This window comes from Populus euphratica, unplaced genomic scaffold (assembly GCF_000495115.2).
Source record: "Populus euphratica unplaced genomic scaffold, PopEup_1.0 scaffold782.1, whole genome shotgun sequence".
In the NCBI taxonomy this organism is placed as follows: domain Eukaryota; kingdom Viridiplantae; phylum Streptophyta; class Magnoliopsida; order Malpighiales; family Salicaceae; genus Populus; species Populus euphratica.
The window spans coordinates 79,897-95,553 of NW_011500644.1; the positions used below are offsets into that span (position 1 = coordinate 79,897).

The window sequence follows — 15,657 nt, forward strand, 5'->3', positions numbered from 1 at the left end:
AATCCAAATGCACCAATTCTTTTTTGGTTGGAAAGTTGAGACAATTTCCTAGAATTTTCATGCAGACCATCTATTCAAATTTTGATGTTAGCAATAACGTTTTCTGTAGAAAAGAAAACAAGGATTCTTATCAAAGTCAAGATATAGATACCCACTCAACAATTAGTCATCAAATCAATAGTTTCAAATTTGGGCCTATAAAAGGAGGCATTTGCATGCATTTAGGCATCTTAGTTTTCATATTAAGATCATATTTTTGCTTTCTCTCTTTATATTTTTATAATATTCAAGTTTTGTTTATCGTAATCTTTTGTTTATACTTTTCATTTTCTTTCCTTTACTTATTTAACTTACATCTTATTTACGTTCTTATCTTATTTATTTATCTTGTTCATTATGTTAAGATGAAAAGGTTACACTAATGGTGTAAGAATAAGTATAGTATAAACTCAACATGGATTTTAATGTTTGATACTAATATGTTTTGTATTTGTTATTTTATTCACTCTTAATACTTTGCTTGTTAAATTATCAATCTAAATTTATATTGTATAACACTTAGTACAACAAATACTTGACACTTTCATAACCCAACCGTATGGTATAACCCACACCTGTGCTGTGAAATGAACTTGATTTGTTATTAACTTAAGTTATAATCATGAATACTTGACAACATTTACAAGTATTAATATTATTTGAATAAGATAACTAATGTAATTATGTTAATAATTTATAATCCGATTGGAACCTCCTTTGTATGTCGTTTATTATTGAGTAATAAAAAAAGTTTATACTATGTTTGTTTGAAATACCATTAGTAGATTCTCTAACCTTAATAATTATTTTATCCGTGTTTAATCCTTACATTAATCTTACTTCTCAAAGTCATAATTATCATCATCATCATCATTATTTATAATTTATATAGTTAACCTTCCTGTAGTTCGACTCTAATTTTGCCAAGTTATTTATTACTTTGACACTCCTATACTTGAGAGAAGACATTAATCTTATAGTTGTGTAAACAACCTATAGTCAAAATTGAACATAACCTAAGAAAGCTAAAATCTAATTGAAAAGAACCCAATCCAATGATTACTTGAACCAATAAAATGTAGTTATTAGATGAAAACCCTAACTCATTGATTATAAAGAATCAAGAACTGGAATTATAAGGATGGGTACCAAAGACAAGTAATCTTTGATAAGTTTTAAAGAGTTTAATGAAAAACCAAGAATATAGATAGCTTTACACACATATAAAAGTTATTTTTTGAAATAAGATCCAAGTTGTTGGTTTTCCTTCTAAAAAGATTTTTATAGTTCACAAAACAAATAAAATCATAATAAAATAATGAGCTAAAATTAAAAGTAAATTAAAAAAAATACTTTGAAGTTAGTAAAATAAATAACAAAGCTTAATTTGACTTATTTAATCTTCTTGTTACAAGTCATCTCTAATTGAAAAGAAATTGCAAAAATCGATCCTTGTAATAGTAGGATTGTTGTCACGCCTTATGTTGTCCTTGGAAAATAAGAAATCCTTGAAAAATAAAAACTTCACATGTAAATCAAATCCATACCTTGTAGAAAATCCATAATCTCTCACATTACAGCTCAATCCATTTGCCTTAAATCCAAGAACTAGCTTCTTTCTTTGTATGAATTATATTAATTAAAGTTTAATTATCTCTTGATGTAGTCTTGATGTTTAACTTGACTCAAATATTTTAAATTAGTCTATTGAATAACTTTTTAATTTTTTTGGCTCTTAAACTTGTAATTAACATAATTGACACTTCTAAGAGATCCTTTAATGATATTTGTTACTTTTTATTAAAAGATGTGTTGTGTAAAAGCTCATTTTTTTACCACTAAAGTGGTGGTCAAGAGACTGGTCAATGTTATTTTGAACCCAAAATGCTATTTTTAAACTAATATTCACCTGAAAACATCTAATAAATAATTTTATAATCTCAACAAATCAATCTCTCAACTCAAAGCACCTTTAAATTATTCATAAAAATAAAAAAATCAAGTTGGGAAAAAACTTTGTCAATCCTCTTTTACTATTTTCAACAAGATAAAAAATAAAAAAATAACTAAACAAAACTTTTATTGTTAAATGAAACTTGTTTATATCAGTCTTTTCTTATTTTATTTTTTTTTACTCTATTCTTATTAAATCAATGAATGAAAAACAAAGTGAAGCTTTGGAATAAAATGAGAATTGAAAAACTTAAAGGGACCAAAATGGAACCCAAAACAATCTTGAAGGCAAACAATTCTAGAAAGGTGGAAGGTTAAAACTATACAAAAAAAAAAAAAACCTTTTGTTTAAGTTATAACCTCAAATTAGATCCTTGTATTTTTTTTTTTCATGCATCAAAATCATTTTTTTTTTACAAAATTAGGTATCAACAAAGACATGTCACCAACATCCCGAGAACTTTATAGTAAGTCAATCAAAATAATTTTTTAAACTCAAATTTGAAACAATAGTATGCTGCCATGAAATTAAAAAGAAAATTTTATGATTAAATAAAAAAAACTTAAAGAGATAAAAATAAATTAAATAAATAGAGAAGTGTGTAAGGGGATCCACATACTTTTTTTCCCTCCATGTTTTTAGTTTTTTCACCAACAAAATTGAAGTTTTCTTTTACAAAATTGATTATCAATAGAATATCGGACTTGTTATCAACATCTTAAGAACCTCATGATAAGCCAATCAAAATAATTTTTTAGGCTCAAATACAAAACAACATAATATGCAATGATTAAATTAAAAAAATAATTGGTGATTAAATTGGAAAAAAGAAAGCTTAAAGAGCTAAAAAAAATTAGAGTACTATCAATTGTAGATGAGGGAATCCACAGGTTTTTGCCAAGCATTTTAGTTTTTCTTAATTTTAATATTTGCTTCACATTATTACACATACAAAGACCTAACTGCCACCACAATAAGAGTCTAGGAACATCGTACCACGCACAAAGCAAAGGGTCACGCAAATTGCTTTTAAATATGAAAAAGAAATTTACTACTACTTTTTTAGATTTTATTTTAAGCTTTTATATATATATATATATGCTTGTGTGTGTGTGTGCTTGCCTACTAATTGCTGACACCTCGTTAAAAAGAAACACAAATTCATTTGGCGACTGCAAAACCAGTCCACATAAGAAGAAAAATGATTGGGCATTCAACATATTATATATATATATGCTTGTGTGTGTGTGTGCTTGCCTACTAATTGCTGACACCTCGTTAAAAGGAAACACAAATTCATTTGGCAACTGCAAAACCAGTCCACATAAGAAGAAAAATGATTGGGCATTCAACATATTGCAATGCCTGTGCATTCTTCAACTTTTAACGTTAGATTGTACTTGCCAGTAGTATTTATGCCTAGCCAAAGCCAATCAAATGGATATGCACTACACATTTTTTTCTGCATGTAAACGGAATGTTTCATGATCCATTCGCACAAAGAAGAGAGCAGGTGAACAAGAAACATCATCATCTTATAGAGTGCTAATTTAGAGACCAGAAAGAAGGCCCAGGTAGATAATCCTGTTAAATCATCAATTGCTTGTCGAGAAACTAGGAGCACTAGGAATCTAGGTCTCAAATGATTCACCCTGTTCAACAACTCGGTGCGGTGCGTATCTGATATAAAGCTAAATGATCAAAGGCTGGCACACAAAAGAAGCTGCTATATACTAAAGTGAACAGCTACTCATTTGACAAATCTATATATTTATTCCCATTAAATTTGGTATTCCTTCCAGGAGGAATGCAAGTCACTTGTTAAATCTGTATGACTTTTCAGAAATGAGAAGAATTTTACATGAAAGTTCATGTAAAGTTATGATTTTCAGACACGTGGAAAGTGAGGCTCAGCCAGATCATGGGATTAGAAAACGTGTCCTGATCAAGGAGTGTATCCTTGAAAGAAGAAGGAACATCCAAAATCTGTAAGGTAAACAAGAGGAGGCACATAAAGGGCATGACAGCGAAACCCATTGTGAACTGTCAACGATGATCTCCTCCATTAGCAGCCACACTAGCCAGAGCCCTAGAAGTGCCAGCAAATCCAAAAGTTAAAACCATAACAACATGTATATTATTTCGATTAATCTGAGATCACAAGTTTTAAATAGTACTATAGAAGTATCATAAGCAGCATGGTAATGTATTCTGTGTGTAAATGGATTGTGTTAAACATGAAACCTATAGATGACTAACTACTGTGTCCAATACTTGAACTATTTTATCTATACATAGTTATAGACAGTCTTGTCATTTCCTCCAGCAACCCAAGCATATGCTGAAGCTAAAACTTGGGTTATAATTGACTAACACCACCCAAAACTAAACATGATCTTATCATAAGAAAACCCCCCCAAATCCAGTAATTCAGGGAGTGAGTCTTGATAATAAAGCCAGGACAGGTTATGAAAGAAGTTATGTTATCTTGCGAACATACAAAGAAACCAGGATGATTACCATGTAATGAAGAATAAATGAGAGAGACAAAATGAAGACAGCCAGATAGCCTTGTGATTCAAGGTGAGATGACAGAAAACAGACCAATATACTGTAATCAAGAGATTCCTCGCAACTAAATCAGCATTAATGCTTAAACATTGATTCTTGAGAGACCAAAAAGGAATTGATGTAGATATATCAAGATTAACAAGAAATTAACCATCTTCTCATTTTCACAATATCACTTAAACATGGTAGGCATTTTAGAATCTGCCTAAATTTGTTCATTGAAGTGGGTTTGTCCACATCTGCCAGTGGGTTTGTCCACATCTGCCTGTAAGCATTCAACTCACTCCAAGAACACAAAATTTAATTTCTATTCATGTGGAAAGGAACATCCTTGGATTATACATTGTCCATACTTATCAATTCTGTTCAGCTTGACGAGTTTAAATGATCTTCCACAGCACTTACCTAAAACACGAAATTTTAAGAAACAGACTCAAGAGGGATTGCCAAAGACATTGCAATGAGTTTGTTGATCTAAGGTAAATACAAATCACTGCTCAAAGAGGGGTGTTTAACATGTAGCAGAAAGGGGGTTCTTTATTGGATGCTGCTATTTTGACTGCCAGCAATAGTGAATTGTGTCAGGAAGAACCATATAAAACACAAGAAAACAAATGCTATGACTTTCAAGCAGGGTTGGACCAATTGCGTGGATCAGCCAGCACATTTGAAACAGGGCAGCAACTCACAACTTTTAACAATGACCATCAAGCAAATGCTTCAAGTGTAAGATCCAACAATACCTTTCTAGCAGAAATGGTCGTGCGGAGCTTTGGCAATGCTAATGGCTGTTTTAGAAAAGCTTTCACCAGGACCAAATTCTTCCGCAGCCTAAACTTTTTTTATTCAGGGAAGCTTCCAAAACCTAACCTTTGATAGATCTCTCTAAGACCCCCACTGAGAAAGATGAGTACGAGAGGAGTAAACAGGCATGAAAAGGCTTAAATCACAAGTCAATGAAATGACCAACCCCACTCCAAATCCTCCAGGTCAAGTTGATGACATGTTTATCTAATTCTTGAATCATGCTCCAGAGCTCAACTTCATGTTCTATGTAATTTAGGTCCAGCAGCCATCCATCCTCACCACTTGCACTTAGCCACCACTAACTGTGTTGCTGCTCATCACCAGCCCTATCTAACTCACACAAATTTTTCAAACCAACCCAATACCATATCTTGTTTCAACCATGCTTCATCGTTGAAAAAAGGCATTGGAGTTCTCTTCTCCTTCCACTTCAAAGACTCCTTTGGTCAAATGAATAACTATCTTCGAGAAAAACATATCCTTTGTTTTTCACCCTCTTTCATTGGGTTGAGGGTTCAGGGTATAATAAAGCCAGTCAAACATTAAAACTTCAGCAGTCAAGGCCAAGCTCAAGAAAATTTAATTGAGTATAGGTACAAAATATATTAGAAGCAGGTAAAACCTCCTTTGATCAGACGTTTCATACTCCTATTACCTAGACTAAGTTAACTGGAAACTTGATTGGGCAAAATAATTGGGAGCTAACAGCACCACTAATAGAAACCTCTAAAGAATTTCACTTGCAGCTTCTCATCAATAAACTGTGAGCAAATGAGCACTCCAGAGAGTCATTTTCTAATTGAACAATTACCAAGTAAAATCGCATCTGTGACCTCAATAAGTGTAGATTTGTTATATCACAGGTTCTATCACTAAGCACACCCATGATCAAAATGAGATTTGACAAGTGGCGGGTTTACCCATAATGTGTCAAGAATACAGAATATAGAGATTATTGATCAAAACCTAATAATTGACCAGTATCAACTGTATGCCTATTGTTCAATCAACCCAATCAATGTTAAGGTCCTAAATGTTCCACCCAAAACTCAGCATGCCACATGTGTTTAACAAAATTAACCATGTGACTTGCATGTAATCTTTCCAACAAATCAATCTGTATTCAGTCTGCAACAACCAAAATTTGTCTGGATGCCATCAAAACAACTCAGCTAAGAAAAGGAAATAAACAAGCTCCAAATGCAAACAAGACTATTCGAGAGTGATCAACATAAAAAAGAACTTGCATGTAATGTTCCAAACAGAGACAAGTGCATGATGGTTTGATAAAAGGAAGCTAAAGGACCAGAAGTCCTGAGGATATTAATGGTAGAGGGAGAGCTCAAAGAATGAGTAATCAGACAAATATGCCAGATAGTATCATCCTCTGGAATAATCAAACAACATACTTGTTCCTCACCAAAGTTTCTTGTAAAGGTCACTTGGAATTAATAAATATGTTTTTTCTATCAAAATCAACTCCATCAGGGATATAGAGAAAAGTTTAGATATCTCAGACATGGCAGTATCAAATCCAAAGGCACTAGAAAATGGCTTGGCATATCACTAATCAACAAGTGACCGCATTATGGTAAAGGAAAACAAAATGAAGCACAAAAAAATGAGAGTACCTATGTTAACAGAGAACGTGTCAAGTAAACCATATTATTTTCCAAGGATACAAGATACAGAGCAATCAAAATTCTGTAAGTATGATGCAATTCCTAGGTTGAACATATACAAACAACCATTTCCTCATCCCTAAATAAAAAAACACTTTCCACTGAGTGAAAGATGTACCGTAACAGTATAGACCAGATTCTATTAAGCATGTCATTAGATTAGCACCATTTGAGTTCATCGTATGCTTCGAACTACCTCATGATTTTACCAACATGGAGGTTGTAGAATAAAATAAAAAAAGAAAACAAAATTTCCCTATCTGGGAAAAAAAGAAACCTTTGACTGAAGCATGCCAACTGCAACTAAATCCAATGATCAATAGAAGATATCATATCAATCTCCGGACACAAAAGGCTTGTCCCCTTTCATACGGAATTTCACACATAACTACACTTTAAATTCACATCCTCAAAACTAGCAAACAAAGCATGATCATTGATGTAGTAAAAACAAGAACAACAATCAAATCAAACAAAAGAAAAACCCAAAATGAGCAGTGAACAAAAAACTCACCTTTTATGCCGGCGACCACGTTTAGGCCCCCATCCTTCCAGCTTAGCAACAGGGCAACCACACTTAGAACGAAAAAGCAAAACAGCCCTCCCATTAGGCGGAGCCATCTTCCTCAATTCAGCTCTCAAACATTCATAATCAGGATTAGACACAGTCCCACCTTTCCAAGGCAACTTATCAACGTCATTAGCAGCAGTGGATTTAAGACAATCTTCAGTCTGCAATTGCAAATCAAACTCAATCGCTTTCTTGAAGCCTTTACAGCCAGGTTGGTGACACTTTCGAGATCTGGGTCCACAGCAGAACTCAAAGAAAAGGATGGAGAGAATGAAAAGAGAGAAGAAGCCAAGAATGTAAGAGAAAGGAGGGAAGTGAAGGGAAAGAGAGAAAGGAGGGAAGTGACGGGAAAGAGAGGTGTTAGAGAGGAGGAGAGAAAGGGAGTTAAAGATGTAAGAGAAGTAAGAGGTTAAGAGGAAAGTGCCGGAGAAAAGGACTAAGATTAGGATGAGAAGGTCGAGAGTTGCAGATGGAGAGTGTTTGCAGAGGAGGGAGGTTGAGTTTGGATTGGAGTTCGTGTTTGCAGTGTTTGAAGATGAAGATTTGTGGGGTTTTGGTGTTAAGGAAGAAGAAGGGGGCATGGTGAAGAAGAAGAGGAGGAGAAGATGGTGCATGTTAAGGAGAGATTGCAAATGGGAACTTTCCTTTAGTACACAAGGCTTCGGCTTGGCTTTGAGTACATACTTGGGTTCGTTCGACTATATCACTATTTTTTTTACAAACCTTACATATACTCTTAAATTAAATTAAATTAAAGCTAACAAAGAATACATAATCCATGTATTTTATGATTTTTTTTTTTGAAAAATGTAACAAAACTTGTTGTTGGGTAAAATCTTGGTATTAATTCATATAAAAATTCAAAAACTTTTATTAAAAAAGTTAATTTCAAGCTTAAAACTTAACATAATAATAACTTACATTAAAACATTAAAATTATAAGTAACAGAAGAAACCTCGCCCAAAGCTTATAAAAAAAAGCAAGCAATAAACATATAAGATATTATGAAACTTGATTAATTCTTAAATTAGTTAAAGTAATTTAATAAAAAACCAAAAAAATATCAGCAAAATCTCTCATACATATTAATAATTGTTAAAATTCAAGTTTATCTATAAAAACCTAAATTCGAGCTAAATAACCATTAGTTAAAAATATCCTACAATGCTGAAAAATTAAAAAACAAGTTTTAAATAAAATAAAAAAAAACCCTAAAATAACTAGAAAACTAATATAATTCTTACATGGTAGATTCTGAAACTTATTAAAAGGCCTTCTCAATATCTAATTAACTTGAAACTTTAACTCAATATAAAACAAAAACTCTAAAAACTTCTAGTAAAATCTCAATCTGATCTAATGATCGAATAAAAATTTATGCTTGTTAGCGTAAAACTGTACATTAAAAAAATAAGCCCAAAATCCATCTCCATCATTGTTTTAATTCCTAAACTGACCAATGATACATCTGCTTTATATTTTCGTCTGATTTCCTGTTGCAACGTGACATATAAGGTGATTGTCAAGATTCTAGCTGTGAGATTATCCCATGCTCTTTCAACTATTATTAGTCCAATATCGAATGCCTTTTATAACGTGACATATAAAGTGATTGTCAAGATTCTAGTTGTGGTCAATTGATGGCAGATAACATACATTTAGTCCAAGAGCACCTCCAAAACTATGAAAGAAAACAAACTTCTCCCTAATGCCTGATGAAGATTGATTTCAGGAAAGCTTTTGACTCAGTTCAATGGCTTTTTGATGCAACCATATTTTTTGATAGTTTCACCCATATTTAACTAGTATTTTGTCTATGTTTTATATATAAAATGAGTAAATTGGGGGTAATTGATAAATTTAACCTTCAATCGATGTTTTGTGCAAAACATAAGCTTTAGAGGTCAAAATAAAGTGATTCTAGTAGTATTAAAAAGCTAATATCCATATCTTTCTGTACATCTAAGGAAAGAAAATAAAATAAGGAAGAGCATGGAAATTGTATCCTTTAAAGTGAGATCTCGCAATCTGTCAATGTTGACCTTTGACCATTCTGACTTAAATATCGGGAGCTACAAAAGTCTAATTGATGCAAACTTTTTTTTTTGTATTTCTGACTCAAAGGCCCATAAACGCTCCAAATTTCATCCACAAACAATATTATATGAGGGAGATATGATTTTGTCAAAGATGACAACTAAATTCTGCCATCAAACAGGTTTTGTGAAGAAACAAGTCCAAATTACGTTTCGAAGCATCTGAACTGATATCGAAGTTATTGTTTCAGTCACAAATAATGTTATATGAGAGAGATATGATTTTTCAAAGATGACAACTGAATTTTTCCACCAAACAAGTTTTGTAAAGAAACGAGTCCAAATTATGTTTTGAAGCATCTAAATTGATATTCAAGTTTTTGTTTTAGCAATTTAGCTCCTCTAAATCAAAGCTTCAAGATTTCATGCAAGGCTATTTTTTTTAGAAAAATAATTATTGAAGTACTTAAATGTAAACAGTCTAATTAAGGGAAGACTATTTTGTAAAATAGAGACTAGGGTTTTCTAAGTTATAAAAAGAATGAGAGAAGAGAAGGGGGCAGCCAAACAAGAGGAGAAAAATGCCCCCTTCCAATAAGAAACCCAAAATCATACATTCCATGCAAGGCTATTTTTTTTAGAAAAATAATTATTGAAGTACTTAAATGTAAACAGTCTAATTAAGGGAGGACTATTTTGTAAAATAGAGACTAGGGTTTTCTAAATTATAAAAAGAATGAGAAAAGAGAAAGGGGCAGCCAAACAAAAGGAGAAAAATGCCCCCTTCCAATAAGAAACCCAAAATCATACATTCATCATTCTTTTTAATTAATTTTTCAATGACACGATCAAAAGATTGATGTCTTCTCCTAAGTACAGGAGTGTCGAAGTAATAAATAACCCGGTAAGACTAGGGTAGAACCACATGGAGGTTAATTGTATAAATGATAGATAACAATAATACAACAACAACAGCAACAATAATAGTAACAATAAAAACAACAACAACAACAACAATAATAATAGAGAAGAAGAAGAAGAAGTTAATGAGAACTCTGAGATGAAAGATTAACGTAAGGATTAAACATTGATAATAACAAATGTCAAGGTTAGAGGATCCACTAATGGTATGTCAAACAAGTATAGTATAAACTCTTATTATTCAATTGGAAACCACACACAAAGGACGTTTACAAAGGAGGTTCTAATCAGATTATAAATTGTTAACATGATTACATTAGTTATCTTATTCGAATAATGCTAATACTTGTAAATGTTGTCAGACATTCATGATTATAACTTATATTAACAACAAATCAAGTTCCTTTCATAACTCGGGTGTAGGTTATACCATACGGTTGGGCTATGAAAGTGGCAAGCATTTGTTGTACCAAGTGTTATACAACATAAATTGAGATTAGTCATTTAACAAGCAAAGTACTAAAGAGTGAACAATATAACAAATATAAAACATCTTAGTATTAAACATTAAAGTCCATATTGAGTTTACACTATACTTATTTTTACACTATTAGTGTAACCTTTTCATCTTGACATAATAAACTTAACTAAACATAATGAAAGAGACAAACATAAATAAATAAGATAAGAACATAAATAAGATAAAAGTTAACTAAGGAAAGGAAAAGAATTGAAAGGCATAAAGAAGATATTAATGAAAATAAAACTTAAGCATTACAAAAATATAAAGAGAGAAAGCAAAAGCATGATCTTGATCTGGAAATTAAGATGCCTAAATGCATGACAAATACCTACTTTTATAGGCTAAAATTGGGAATTATTGATTTGATGACTAATTGATGAGTGGGTGACCAACTCTTGACTTGGTGACAATCATTATCTTCTCTTATCTGCCTAAAATATCATTGATAACGTTAGAATTGGAACCACTTGAGACATGAAAATTGTAGGAAATTGTCTCAGCCTTTTAGAAAAAAAAAATAGAGGTCATTTAGACTTCTAAAACTCTAGATATGTGCCAAACACTAAACAGTATTCGGGCTGCAGGATTGATTAGTACTTAAAAGTGCATTTTTATCATGGTTTTATATCATCATTTTGCACGTGAAGTATCAATAACTCCTTAACCTAATCATGTTTTATAATAATATATCTAATAATATAAGATCCCTTTAATTTGTGGTAAATGTCTATTTTTAATGCAGGCCTATCACATAACTGAAAGGATTGATTGATGACTTGAAGAACTTAAATTGCATGGATAAAGAGATGGTCAAACTTAGAGAAGAGATGTCGGTGCAATCCAAACCGAAACACTGTTCGGTAATTAGGTCATATCTGGAGCTACAGATCTCAGATTTAGGTCCAATTTATATGGATGGAAAGGTAAGACATAGGCCTACAACTTTCATATGGAGCCCAAGATCTAAAAAGGCCATTATCAAGTCCAAATTGTAGCAACAACAAAGAAGCCCGAATCTGTCTTCCAGCCCGAGCACTGTTCGGTATTTTGGCCATATCTGGAGTTCTAGAAGTCCAAATGAGCTGAAGTTTTTACACAAGAAAGCTGAGACAATTGCCTACAACTTTCATGTTTACAACTGGCTCCAATTTTGACGTTATCAATGACGTTTTGGGCAGACAAGAGAATTTTTACAAAAGAAAGATGAGACAATTGCCTACAACTTTTATGTTTGCAACTGGCTCCAGTTTTGACGTTATCAATGACGTTTTGGGCAGACAAGAGAAGATAAGGATTGTCACCAAGTCAAAAGTTGGTCACCCACTTATCAATTAGTCATCAAATCAATAGTTCCCAATTTTGGCCTATAAAAGGAGGCATTTGCCATGCATTTAGGCATCTTGGTTTCCAGATCAAGATCATGCTCTTCCTTTCTCTCTTTGTATTTTTTGTAATGTTTATGCTTTGCTTTCATTAATATTAAGTTTATGCCTTTCATTTCCTTTCCTTTACTTAGTTAACTTTTATGTTCTTATTTTGTTTATCTATTTTGCTTTCTTTCATTATGTCTAGCTAAGTTAATTATGTCAAGGTGAAAAGGTTACACTAATGGTGTAAGAATAAGTATAATGTAAACTTAATATGGACTTTAATGTTTGATACTAACATGTTTTATATTTGTTATCTTGTTCACTCTTTAATACTTTGCTTGTTAAATGACTAATCTTGATTTATGTTGTATAACACTTGGTACAACAAATGCTTGGCACTTTCATAGCCCATAATGTATGGTATAACCGACCCCTGAGCTATGAAAGGAACTTGATTTGTTGTTAACATAAGTTATAATCATGAATGCTTGACGAGATTTACAAGTATTAGCATTAATTGAATAAGATGACTAATGTAATCATGTTAACAATATATAATCTGATTGGAACCTCCTTTGTGTGTGGTTTCCAATTCAATAATAAGAGTTTATACTATACTTATTTGATATACCATTAGTGGAACCTCTAACCTTGACATTTGTTATTATTATTGCTTAATCCTTACATTAATATTTGATCTCCAAGCTCTCATCATCATCATCTTCTTCTTCTTCTCTTTCTTTATTATTATTATTATTATTATTATTATTATTATTATTAGTACTACTACTACTACTACTACTACTACTACTACTATTATTATTATTATTATTATTATTATTGTTGTTGTTGTTGTTGTTGTTGTTGTTGTTATTGTTGTTTTATAATTGTTGTTTATAATTTGTACAATTAACCTCCCTGTGGTTCGACCCCGGTCTTGCCGGGTTATTTATTACTTCGACACTCCTGCACTTGGGAGAAGACATCAATCTTTTAGTCGTGTCAAGGATAAATTCAGCCTTCTTCATTAGTGCTGTAATTTGGACTTGAAAGTGACCTTTTTAAAACCAGATCTCCATATGAAATTGTAAACCTATATCTTACCTTTCTATCCATATAAAATAGACCTAAATCCAAGATCTATAGCTCTAGATATGACCTAATTACCAAATAGTGTTTTGGTTTGGACTGCACCAGCATCTCTTTTCTAGGTTTGGCCATCTCTTTGTCCTTTCAATTTCAATTCTTAAGCTCATCAATCAATCCTTTCATTTATGTGATAGACCTGTATTTAAAATGAACATTTACCTAAATTAAAGGTATCTTATATTGTTAGATATGTTATTATAAAACATGCTTTAGTTAAGGAGTTATTGATACTTCAAGTGCAAAATGATGATATAAAACCTTGATCAAAATATATTTTTAAGTACTGATCACACCCCTAACCAGCTTATTACTAGTCCCTAGTAATCAAAGCGCTAAAATAGAAATGTAATTTATAAATTTCACAAAGTAATGTATTCATCATTCAACTTTCATTAATCTATCTAGATAAACAAACTCTCATTAAATTTATATATCTGCTCAATACCTCTCAAACAAGATATTAATAAACCTTTCATTTATACTCAATATATCAACACATAGTTATAGGGCTTTACTTGGAAGAAAACAAAATTTTTGTTCTAATGTTTAAGATTAACTTCCTTGAATTGAGATTTTTTTCTTTTTCTTTTTTTTTTTTTAAAAATATATACATGTAACTTAAAACACAATGCATCTTTAACCCATGTAATAAGCTTTCAACTAATAACTCCCAGACTAGTTGGTCTTAGGGCATTAGGTATTGAGACACCCCTACGAGCTTAGAAACTCGAGTTGCAGATACTGATACGTAGATAATGTAATATTTGATTCCCTTAAGTTTTTCTCCTCAACCTACATAACAAGTGTTAGGCCAATAGCTCTTAAGTCAGTTGACTTTAGGGTATTAGGTGTTAAAACACCCCTTTGGGCTTAATAACTTAGGTTAGGGAGGCTACGAAACCAAACTTATCTACATTTTTATTATCATGATTTTTTTTTGTTTTTTTTTCAAATTATATACTATCCATTTCCCTTAGTTGTTACCTTTAACAAAAAAACATAAATAATGTAATAATCCAATGTGCAACCCATAATCATATGTTAAAGTGCGTATGTGAAAATTACGGTTTAAGAATACATGTTAAATGAATATATGAGCAGAATTAAGTAATAACAATGCAAGAGTTTGTAAACCTGAATATTTTAAGAAGTATTATGATTGACCTTATTAAGAATGGTTACTAAGATGCGTCTCAAGAGTCATTTTAACAAAAGAGCTCCTTTTGCACATGCTTTATAAAATAAAAAACATAATTCATTAATTTTTTTATCATCTACTATCCTCTTCCCCCAACTAAAAGGAGACATTAGCCTCAATGTTCTAAGGTAGAAAGATAGAGTATAGAAGACATCACCTAAAATAACGAACACTGACAAACCTAAAATATACTTAAACAAATATAAAAAACAATAAAACACAAATATTATGCTATTAATAAAACCAAAAGACACAAGTTTTTACAAACTAAGACTCAAATCGCAGTTGTGATTGTGACTCACATCTTTCCTTGGTTTTACATATAAGAACGGCTTAAACGCCCTTTATGGGTTGAGAATAGACTTCCCATCTAGTTTTCTTAAAAACAGGCAAACAGGGTCTTTTTTAGTCAGATTTCCAAGACTATGTCAAGCATGTTCTTTATTGCTACCCAATTTTTGACCTATGTTTTGATAAATTTTTAAAAATAAAAAAATAATAAAAAATAAGGGCTTACATGTGGCGATAACATAAAATATTAAGAATAATATTAAGAAACCATTATGTCAAGGAGAGAATTACTGAATCATATATAATTACTGCAATATAAAATATCAGATATATATAATTTGATTCATGCTAGTTATAGAATACAATATTTGTAATAATTATTACAATTTTTTCTTAAATAGCATGTGTAGAAATTTTTTTGACCTATAAATGAATCTCCAAACATATGATAGAGGGGGAGGAGAAAATAGATAAAGGGATAATTTTGCACAATTAAGAATAACCACTTAGACCACAAGAAAAACCCCAAAACAAAAAAACAAAC

At 31.6% G+C, this 15,657-nt stretch overlaps 1 protein-coding gene across 1 annotated transcript; it reads right to left on the bottom strand.

Annotated features, from left to right (window-relative positions):
* Positions 1 to 3,746: 3,746 nt before the first annotated feature.
* LOC105115827 (uncharacterized protein At5g19025) lies at positions 3,747 to 8,306 on the bottom strand. Its single transcript, XM_011012857.1, has 2 exons — positions 7,568 to 8,306; positions 3,747 to 4,082 (listed from the first exon to the last, which is right to left on the bottom strand). The coding sequence occupies exons 1-2, from the start codon at positions 8,236 to 8,238 to the stop codon at positions 4,040 to 4,042; spliced, it is 714 nt and encodes a 237-aa protein (XP_011011159.1). The 5' UTR covers positions 8,239 to 8,306; the 3' UTR covers positions 3,747 to 4,039.
* Between the last annotated feature and the right edge of the window lie 7,351 nt (positions 8,307 to 15,657).

Bases quoted from the DNA above. Each gene is read 5' to 3' on its own strand.
- LOC105115827 (XM_011012857.1), bottom strand. From the start codon at position 8,238: ATGCACCATCTTCTCCTCCTCTTCTTCTTCACCATGCCCCCTTCTTCT. The intron at 4,083-7,567 runs GTGAGTTTTTTG...TGGCACTTCTAG, and splicing joins CGTGGTCGCCGGCATAAAAG to GGCTCTGGCTAGTGTGGCTG.